The 10,737-nt window shown below is 46.6% G+C and overlaps 1 protein-coding gene across 1 annotated transcript in view; it reads right to left on the reverse strand.

Annotated features, from left to right (window-relative positions):
• Nucleotides 1-6,145, reverse strand: part of Scgn (secretagogin, EF-hand calcium binding protein) — a 37,305-nt gene extending 31,160 nt beyond the window's left edge. The window contains exons 1-3 of the mRNA XM_012951545.2: nt 6,054-6,145; nt 4,907-4,977; nt 206-298 (exon numbers count right to left, since the gene is read on the reverse strand). Of these exons, the coding sequence (XP_012806999.2) occupies nt 206-298; nt 4,907-4,977; nt 6,054-6,117 (228 nt within the window). The 5' untranslated portion in view covers nt 6,118-6,145. The remainder of the gene's footprint in view (nt 1-205; nt 299-4,906; nt 4,978-6,053) is intronic.
• Between the last annotated feature and the right edge of the window lie 4,592 nt (nt 6,146-10,737).

Below are 10,737 nucleotides of genomic sequence, written 5' to 3' on the forward strand. Positions count from 1 at the left end.
TTAACCGCTAAGCCATCTCTCCAGCCCCCTGATTTTGATTTTTGAGACAAGGTCTTACTAGGTGGCCCGAGCTGGCCTAGAACTCACAGTAATTCTCCTGTCTCAGCCTGTCATGTGTTGGGGTTACAGTGGTAACCCTGGATTACGTTTTATAACCCCGTGCCAACTGATCTACATCTCCAGAGCCCTCCATTATGAAAAGTACCTCCTTCATTGGTATGCGACCTTCTCCCGAGGCACCGTGGGCAGCCATGAACTGCTGCTTCATCTTCTGCACACTGTCTTCCACGACCGCGTCCTGCAATGGGAGCAGAGAAGCACATTCAAGCCACCGGGCCCCCCGAAATACAGTCCAGCTAATCTGTATTCAAAGCTCACAGCCAGCTCTTTGTTATTCTGACATGGAAAGGGTTTCCCTGGCTAGGGTGGCTTGAATGAAATGTCTCATGTGTTCTGGATACTTGGTCCAAACTGGTGGCCGCTTTGGAGAGCAGTGGGGCTTTGCAGAGGCAGAGGCTTGCCGGAGGAGGCATGTCGCTGGGGGCAGGCCTCGGGATTTTATCCTCCAGCCCACTTGCCAGCCAGAGCTGGCCCACTCCTGCCGCTTCCTCCCAGGTGACGTGACAAGTTGCAATGCCCTGCTATCCATTCTTGCATTGCTTTCCCCACCACCCAGGATGGAACTTCTTGAAACTGGAAGCTGAAATAAACCCTTTCCTTCCGTCTGCTTCTGATTGGGTGTTTGGTCCCAGCACCAAGAAGGTGACTGCGACATTGGCCACTTAAAGGGATCCTGTCTTTCTGTTCAAGAGAGAGTGGAAATGGAGGAGGGTTCTTCATCAGCTGTCACCTACCAAAACTTCAACTAGATAAAGCCTGTGGTCAGTGAATTACCAAGAAAAGAATCAGGGGGAGGGCTGGAGAGATGGCTCAGCAGTGAAAGCACTTGCCTGCAAAGCCTTCAGTTCCTCAGTAGCCACACAAAGCCAGACACATAAAGTGGTGCATGCATCTGGAGTTCATTTGCAGTGGCTGGATGCTTGGTACTTCCATTCTCTCCCTCTCATAAGTAAATGAGTAAATAAAATATTTTTACAAAGAACACGATGGAAAGAAACTGAGGAATGAGAGTGGCGGGAGAATAAACTTACAGATCATCAGTTAGTTGATTACAAGAAAAAGGCTAACTTGTAATCAATATGCAGGACGCTCTTCTCAAGGACTCTCAGGTTTGCATTTTATTTTATCTATTTGTTTGAGAAAGGGAGAGACAGGCAGAGAGATAGAGAGAAGGAGAGGGAGAGAATGGGTACTCCAGGGCTTCCAGCTGCTGAAAATGAACTTTGTGCATCTGGCTTTATGTGGGTACTAGGGAGTCAGACCTGAGCCATCAGGCATTGCAAGCAAGTGCCTTTAACCTCTGAGCCATCTCTCCAGCCTAGGTTTTACATTTTTTAATGAAAAAGTCCAGCTTTTAGGGCACCCAGTCTGCTATAGACACTTCCTTCCCTTAATCTGCTTAAACTCTCCAAAGAAAAATTATGAAGAAAATAATTGAAAAGGAAACCAAAGAAATGTAATCATAAATGAACTACCAAAGATATCACATTTCTCTTCCATGTATAGCATTCTCAATATATCCAATGATCTTGTTAGTGGATTTCTGGTTAGTGCAAGAAAGATAACATATATCACCAACAATGAAGAATGAATTTTGATGCAAAAGCCTAGGCAATACCAAACGTTGTAACACTCCACGATTGTGGAAATTCATGCTGAATTCCTTCTCCCTAATACGGATATCTCAGAAGGTCCCACGTGAGCTATAAGAGCCAGCAAGGGTGACATTGTGTACCATTGCTGCTGGTGTTATGGGACAAAAGTGACTCTGAGCTTCTGGGAAGTTCCTTGAAGATTCCACCCTCCACATTATGTACCAGACAGTCCACTGGTAGCCCTAGATTTACCCAGCTGTTCCCCTTTTCTCACCTGTAATTCTCAAGAACAACTACAGGAAATAGAAGGTGTTGGGAAATAGAACATCCTGAGGTCAAAAACAAGTTGTTTGGAACAACCCAAACATTTGCCAAAAACGTACACATTAGCTGGCACAACATACCACCTCCAGGATGAAAGCCAGGGCATTCTGCTTTCTGCTAAGCATCTACTATGTGCCCCGCCCAGTGCCAGCCAGAGCTGGATGTCACCCCACACTACAGGGATGCTGAGAAGCACCTTTCTGTCCTGCCATTTCCCCCCCACGGGGGCTGCTCATGAAGGGCTGCCACAAAGTGAGGAGCTGGGAGGAAGGGAAGTGTGGTAGAGAACAACTGCTTTCACACGAAGAGGAGAGGAGAGGAAATTCTGTGGAGTGCCGGCCAGGAAGCAACACATGCTCATCATAAATGGAACCTCAATGACTCTTCATGGTGACCTTGGAAGACAGGCATGCGTCACCACTCCCTTCAGTCCCTGGCGTCACTCCTCAAGTCCTCTCTTCTTTGGAATATAGTAACCAAATCAACGAATTCATGCTTCACATTGTCCCAACTGATACTTAATAGTGAGGAATACATTTCACTTAGAATAATGCATTACAGAGAAGATAAGGGTCTTCACACACACACACAAAGAAAATTGTTATGAGTAAGAAATAAAAAGCCATGTGTAATAGCACATGCCTTTAATCCCAGCACTTGGGAGGCAGAGGTAGGAGGATCACTGTGAGTTCGAGGCCACCCTGAGACCACATAGTGAATCCCAGGTCAGCCTGGGCTTCAGTGAAACCCTACTTCAAAAAAAAAAAGAAAAGAAAGAAAGATGACATCTATGTGAACAACTGTTTTAATTGCTAAGGCAGACTAAAGCATTAAAATGTGATTGAGATGCTAAATTAATCAAATGGCGCTGTGTCCTGTAGCCACTCTGAGGCCATCTGCTAGGATGCTGGCTTTGGCCTCGTATTTAGCATGATTAAAATAGCAGCACTTGGGCAGATTGACTGTAAATGCATCAACAAACTCTATTCATTTGATGATTGTGGACAGGAGTGAGTCAAAGGTTTTGCTAAAAAAAAAAAAAAAAACATGAATATTTTCCTAAGGGAACAAATGAAATGCCAGGTGAAAATATGGACACGCTGGAGAGAGGGTTCAGCAGGTAAAGGTGCTTGATTGTAGAGCCTCATGACCTGGGTTCAATTCTCCAGTACTCATGTGAAGCCAGATGTGCAACATGGTAAATTCATCTGGAGGTAGGGTTTCACTGTAGCCCAGGCTGACCTGGGATTCACTATGTAGTCTCAGGGTGGTAAAGCTGAAGCAAGAATCTAACTTGGGGATGCCTCCTCAACTAGACAAGGTCTAGTGCAAATGAAGTAATGAAAGTTAAGACATGTATGTGCAGAGGTCCACCTGGGAAAGGAGAGATGCGTGTTTCCATCCCTCTCACCTGCCACCCCTTTCAACTCAAGGGTGCATGGGGCATGGAGGAGTGACCATGAGTATGGAAAGAGAGATGCATGAGACAGAAAAAAAAAGAAAAGAAAGAAAAAGACTGGCAGGGGAGAAAGCAAAGGATTAAAGAAAAGAAATGGAAGCTGGAGAGATAGCTCAACAGCTAAGGAGTTTGCCTGCAAAGCCTAACAACCAGGGCTTGATTCCCCAGGACTCACATAAAGCCAGATGCCCAAAGTGGAACATGCATGTGGGATTCAACTGCAGCAGCCAGAAACCCTGCTTTCTCCCCTATACCCCGCCCTCTCATTCTCTCACTCTGCTTGTAAATAAATAAATAAATAAAATATTTTTGGGGAAAAAAAAAGAGATGGAGGAGAGAAAGAGATGAGACAGAGACAGGTAAGAGAGAAAATGAGAAATGGAAGGCATGGGGAAGAGAAGAGCCAGGAGAGAGCTTTGAGAGACAGACTGGAAATAGAGGAAGTGATGAGAAAGAGAGCTGAGAAATGGGGAAGAAACAAAGGAAACACAGGATTGTGAGAAGTAGGCAGGGAGACCAAGAGGTTTGTGTGAGCTAGTTGTACCCCATCCCATCCCCCAAACACCCTCCCCTGCACTCCCCCCAGGTGGAGAGCCCTTCCGTCCTCTCCCTGGCTCCCCCAGGAGAAAGTGAGGATCTCCACTGTTCTCCCAGGTTGGCCCTCAGAGATAAAGAACTCACACAAACATGGCTGCTAGCGGAGTATGGCCGGCCGAGGAGGGAGGGAACACTGAGCCAGGCTGATGGGGTGCTGGGAGCTGGGGTCTCCACATAAGGCTGCCCTCTGCTCTGGTGCAGCCAAAGCAACCTTTGAGAGGTGATCTACATCTCTTCCAGTGAGGTGGTTCACGTGGGACATGAACACCAGCTACACCGTTTCGTGTTTATTTCTTGACTCTGAGTATGTTAACTGCTTTTTGAGGAATACACCAGCCTCTTCTAATAAACCAAATAATGGGATGGTAACTTTAAATGGTTCATCGCTTTTCTATCAAAGGAGTAATACATGTACTAATCCTGAACCTGAAAGCTCTTAAGGGTTCTTTCTAGGTGTTTCTTTTTTGTTTGTTTTGTTTTAGGCTTGGCATCAAAGTGGACTGCCTTGTCACCTGCCGTATGTCCATTAGCAGAGATGTAACCCGGAGTTGAGTGAGTGCGCAGTTAGTATCTGAGTGGATGGCAGATGTTTTGTTTTGATGAAAATCAATAACTGGCACCTCCACTGCAGTGACATCTTCCGTAAAACCTGCCTAAATCCTTTGTGTTGCTAGGAGAGGGAGAGAAATTGCATGCATGAGAGGAAGAAAAGAGGTCAGATGGGATTATAGGTACAAAACAACACAAGACTCCAAGGCTTGTGTCCCACTAAGAGGCGCATAAGCTAGTGTTCTGGGTAGTAAGTACTTACCTCAGCACCCGACTTCATCAGCATATGGCGAATGAAAGCATCAGCATCTTTCTCTTCCAGGTAACCCTTTTCTATAAGCAAGAGGATAAATATACATAATGGACACTTCTGTGGAGTGTCATGGGATATTTAGCATTTGCCTGATTTTTTTTTTTTTTTTTTGGAGGGGGTAGTTTGAAACAGGGGCTTATGACCTTGAATTCTTGGTCCTCCACCTCTATCTCCCAAGTGCTGAAATCACACCCATGCTATGTAATTTAATCTCACTATTTTATAGCATCTTCGTGGATACTGTTCCTTTTGTTACTAACAACCAACTACCAACATCTGCTTGGAAAAGACATGCATTGGGCCAGGGATATATCCCCCAGAGCAAATGTTTCACGCTGGAGTTCATATTAAAAGTTGGGAAAGAAAAACTATGAGACTCAGATATGACATAAAGATTTTACAAGCCTGGGAAAAGTTACCAGAGGGAAGCATTGAATTCTAATGTGTGGGTTTAAATCTTTCATGTGATTTCTTTATATTTAAAAATTACTAATGAAGCAAGGCAAAAATGTTAATAAGTTTTATTTTGTTTTGCAAGGCAGCTATGCTAACCACTAGTCCACCAACGCCTCTGGTTTCATCGTAATTTGAAGGACTTGTTTCATAGGCAAGGGGGAGTAAAAAATATGCTCCTTTGGAGAAAGTGTGTGTTGGGTGGCGAGGCATATATGAGAAAGTCCTAGTAAAAATGAGCACATTTAGGGGAGGCAGACTGGGATAGCTGAGTCTCAACATGTTAGCACGAGCCTGTAATCCGAGGCAGGAGAATTACTACGAGTTTGAGGCCAACCTGGGTTAGACTGTGAGTTCCAGCAAGCCGGAGCTATGCAGCAAGACATCCCCTCAAGAGGGGAAAAGTTAAAAAGTAGGGCTAGCTTTCAAAGCGACATCTGATTTCTATTTGCCAGTATACACACTTGGGGGGTGGGGGGTGTCATTTCTCTCACACACCGACTGTGGGGAAAGGGTACAGGTCCCTCGTCCGTCCCTGAGGTAGCCACGAGGAGTTAACTTTTAACTACAGGGGCAAGCGCTGGGAAGGGACGCGCGAGTCGCTCCTGCGGATCTGCACCCACACCTGAGCGCAGCCCCTCACCTGCCGCGTCGAAGCGCCGCCACAGCTGCCAGAAGCCCGCAGCGTCCAGACGTGCGCTGTCCATGGTGCTGACCGCGGAGCCCGGCGCTGGACGCAAGCCGGGCGCTGGATGCCGCTGCCGCCGCCGCTGCTGCCGCCGCTGCTTCGGGGACTCCCGTGCCTGCTGCCGTCGCTCCCTGGCTGTGGGCTGCAGCTCAGGGGCAGCTGGCGAAGGGGGTGGCGCCCTGGCGTCGCTGGGCAGTGCCCAGGCTGGACGGCAGCGGCGCGGAGCCCGCCCCACCCACCCCGCGCCTGCCTGGCAGATCCGCAGCGGGGCGCCCGCCTGCCTGTCTCCCCGCAGCGGGGACCTGGAGGAAGGAGCTGTCTCCTGTCCACGGCCCACTGCCTTTGCCCTTTAACTTGTGTCAAACTCACAATAACAACCCCGCCCCTTACTCTGCCACCGCCTTTCAAACTAGCATCTCAAGAGGTTTTCAAAAAAAAAAAAAAGAAAGGTTGTTCTGTCAAAAATTTGGAAAAGGTATCAGTGCTGGACTGTTTTGGATGAGCTGTTTGGGACCCGATGCGTTCCACACGTGGGGGAGGAGGGGAGAAAAAGAAGGGTTAAATAGTGCGAGGTGATGTACTGTCATTGACAGCAGAGAGATTCTGCAGCCACCATGGCTTAAAGGGCCATCCATAAAATGCTCATGGGAGCCAGGTGTGGTGCCACCCACCTGGGAATCCCAGCACTTGGGGAAACGAAGCAGGAAGATGTTATGAGTTCGAGGCCAGCCTGCGCTATATAGAGTCTGTCAAAACGCCGAGGGAATGACAAGACAAAGCATGCTCTGCAGGTACGATTTCCAAAGGGAGACACACTGGCCAGCTGTAGGATCCTTAGTTGACGGTGTTGGGCTTTAAGAGCCACGTTTAAGACCCAAAGCTAAAAACTGTCTGGAGGAACATGGATCTTTCTAGTGATCAGAGCTTTCTGAAAATCTGTACTGTTTCTGGGAGTAGGCAAGCTGCATGATTTTTCTTTTCTTTTTCTTTTTTTGAGGTAGGCTCTCGTTCTAGTCCAGGCTGACCTGGAATTAGCTATGTAGTCTCAGAATGGCCTTGAACTCATGGCGATCCTCCTACCTCTGCCTCCTGAGTGCTGGGATTAAAGGAGTGCGCCACCACACCTGGCTCTGCATGACTTTTGAAAGAGAATATTTCATTTTATTTTGGTGTATGTGCGTGCATGTGTGTGTTTGCGGGCATGCACTGGTGTGTGTGGGTGTGTGTGTGCCTGACTATGGTACTCCCTACACTCCTGCCTGATCTTGTTTTGAACCAGACTCTCCACTGACTCAGGACCTTGCAGGGCTGTGATGATTTGCGGGCCTCTGCCTCCCTGCAGGACTGGAGTCACAGGACTGGAGGACAGGAGGCATGGCCACAAGCAGCTGTTTCGTGTGGGAGGAATCTGGAGATTCAAATTCTGGCTCTCACGGGCCCTTAAACTTGAGCAGGAGGCGCACTGCGCTTCTGAGCCATGTCTCCAACCCTTACCTGAGAACCCTTTGTTGGGAGATTAATAAGGCTGGGTACCCACTAAGAGTGTTGAACCAGAAACAGAATTTTTTAAGGGGGTAGGGTCCTACTCTAGCCCAAGCTGAGCTGGAATTCACTATGTAGCCTCAGGGTGGCTTCGAATTCATAGCGATCCTCCTACCTCTGCCTCCTAAGTGCTGGGATTAAAGGCGTGCGCCACCACCCACTACGCCAGGCTCTTTTTTTTTTTTTTTTTTTTTTTTTTTTGAGGTATTATCTCAGTCTAGCCCAGGTTGACCTAAAATTCACTAGGTAGTCTTAGACTGGCCTTGAACTCACAGCAATCTCCCGACCTCAGCCTCCTGAGTGTTGGGACTAAATGCGTGCACCACCACGCCCGGAAGAAATAATTTTTTTTTAACAGCCCACAGATTCTCATATCAGCATTGTTTCATGATCAAGAAGCGCATGTGCAGAAGCTGTTCACGCTAGAGCAGTAGAACAGTGAAGGAACGAGTCCGTATGCTCGGGGCAGGAGGAGCCGGGGTGCCGTTTGCTGGCTCTGCACCCTGCACCGTTCATTTTCACCTATCTCTTCTCCTATTTATTTTAATAGAAATTTAAAAAAAATGTTTGTTTATTTCTATTTATTTATTTGAGAGTGACAGACAGAGAGAGAAAGAGGCAGATAGATAGAGAGAGAATGGGTGCACCAAGGTCTCCAGCCACTGCAAACGAACTCCAGATGCGTGCGCCCCCTTGTGCATCTGGCTTACGTGGGCCCTAGGGAATCAAGGCTCAAAAGGGGGTCCTTAGGCTTCACAGGCAAGCGCCTAACCACTAAACTATCTCTCCAGCCCACAGTTTTTATTTATTGTCAAGGAGGAAAAGGAGGGAGAGAGAGAGTGCGCATGCCAGGGCCTTCTGCCACTGCAACAAACTCCAGATATATGCAACATTAGTACTGGGGAATTGAACTTGGGCTGTCAGGCTTTGCAAGCACATGTCTTAAACTGCTGAGCCATATCCCCAGCCCCTTTTTTTCAGATATATAAAATGGAGAATATGATATCTACCTTAGGGGGGTTGCTGTAAGTATCAGAGCTACACATACAGGCACATGTTGAATTACAGCTGCCATGGTGCAGCGGGTGATGGCAGAGTGACTGTAATCATTACAATGTGGTTGACAGGGCTGGAGAGATGACTCTGTGGTTACAGGTGCTTGTTTGAAAAATCTACAGACTATGTTTGATTCCCCAGTACTCACATAAAGCCAGATGCACAAAGTGGCACATGGGTCTGAAGTTCATTTGCAGTGCCTAGAAACCTTGATGTGCCCATATTCTCTTCTCATTCTCTCTCTCTCTTCTTGCTTCTCTGTTTCTGTCTCCCAAATAAATAAAATGTGGTTGAGAAAAAGCAAAGAAAGCCTGAAAAACATAGAGCCAAAAGAAGCTTAATACGACAGGATGATTGAAAGTAATGTTGGGAAATTTGAATGAATGTGCATTTCAGTTAATAATATGAGATGGTTTCGCTTGGTCCAAGGCCCAGATTTTCCTCTGATTATCAGTGCATTACTAGACAGGTTCCTCAGAAGCCTGACTTTGCTAGAATATGAGAGTCCTGCAGTCACCTGCTTTCATCATCGTAACAATGAAACGTGCAGCACTACACCCAGGAAGCACACGGAGTAAACAGTCAGTGCAAGTCGGATACTGGAAATGATGACTCTCCCACACATTCATACTGGTCATTACATGTCGGGCATGTTGCTTAGGTAACAAGAAGACGTGTCACCCTGCATGGAGCAGTGCTAGATATCAAAGTTTAGACAAGCAATAAGAAGAGGAGGCGGAAGAGGGCTTGGTTAGATCATTATCACAGATGGCACAAAGAAATGATGGGAAGCCACTTCAGACAAGAGTCAGAGGCTCTGAGTCCGCAGAGAGGCTTTTTGGCCAACTTCAGCATCCTTAGATGATGGGAAGTTACCAGAACTTTTTTTTCAAAATGAGAAAAAAGTAACAAAGCAAATATTGAAAGTAGTAATCAAGTTCTAACGCAGGGGGATGGTTAGCTAACCAGTGATAGATCTCTGCGGTGGGATTTGCTGCGAAGGTGGAAATCTAGATTATGACACAGAAAACTTCTCAGAAGCCTTGAATGGTGGTATAATCCTAGGACTGGGGAATGTAAGGCAGGAGGCCTGCAAGTTCCAGTCCAGCCTGGGATACAAAGGGAGACCCTGTCTCAAAAATAAATAAATATGGGCTGGAGAGACAGTTCAATGCTCAGGTGCTTACCTGAAAAGTCTAAGGACCCAGGTTTGTTTCCCCAGTACCCAAATATAAAGTCAGGATGCACAAAGTGGCTCATTCACCTGGAGTTCATTTTCAGTGGCTAGAGACCCTGGTGCACCCATTATCTCTTTCGGTCCCTTTTACTCTCCCTTTGCTTGCAAAGAAATAAATAAAAATATTTTTAGAACTATTTCAGGTCATAAAAAATGCGTGGATAAGCATTAATAACACACACACACATATATGCCATTGGAATGGAGAAGAAAAAGGCAAATTGCAGATGTTAATTTTGTTATGTATAGTTCTATTTTAAAATAAATATTATATAGATAGAGAAGGGAGAGAAGTTTTTCAGAAGGAAAAGATAAGAAGCAGAGAGAGACAGACTCCCCATCAGAGAAGGGGATCCCCAGAAACAAGAATTCAAGCTATTATAATTTTTAAGTTGCAAAAGTGAAATCCAAGGAGATAGGAAGGAAGGAAGGAAGGAAGGAAGGAAGGAAGGAAGGAAGGAAGGAAGGAAGGAAGGAAGGCAAGAAGGAGGGAAGGAAGGAAGGAAGGAAGGAAGGAAGGAAGGAAGGAAGGAAGGAAGGAAGGAAGAACTGCAAGCTCTGCTGTTCTTCTCAGAAGTGGGGGAGAAACACAGCTGAGAACAGTTTGCAGGAGTCTGACTCTGACTTTCTGAGTAGTCGCGTCTTCCATCAGTGAGCTGTTTTCCTTCACTGGAACCATCTATGGTGACACTGGACAGAGAGCGGTCCAGCCTCTGCCGTTCCTCAGAGGGAGGGATTTTTCTTCCAAGAAAGCCATCCAAGCCCTTGACAAGGGCCTCAAACCAGAGAAGCACACTGTTAGGA

This window comes from Jaculus jaculus, chromosome 13, assembly GCF_020740685.1.
Source record: "Jaculus jaculus isolate mJacJac1 chromosome 13, mJacJac1.mat.Y.cur, whole genome shotgun sequence".
NCBI lineage: Eukaryota > Metazoa > Chordata > Mammalia > Rodentia > Dipodidae > Jaculus > Jaculus jaculus.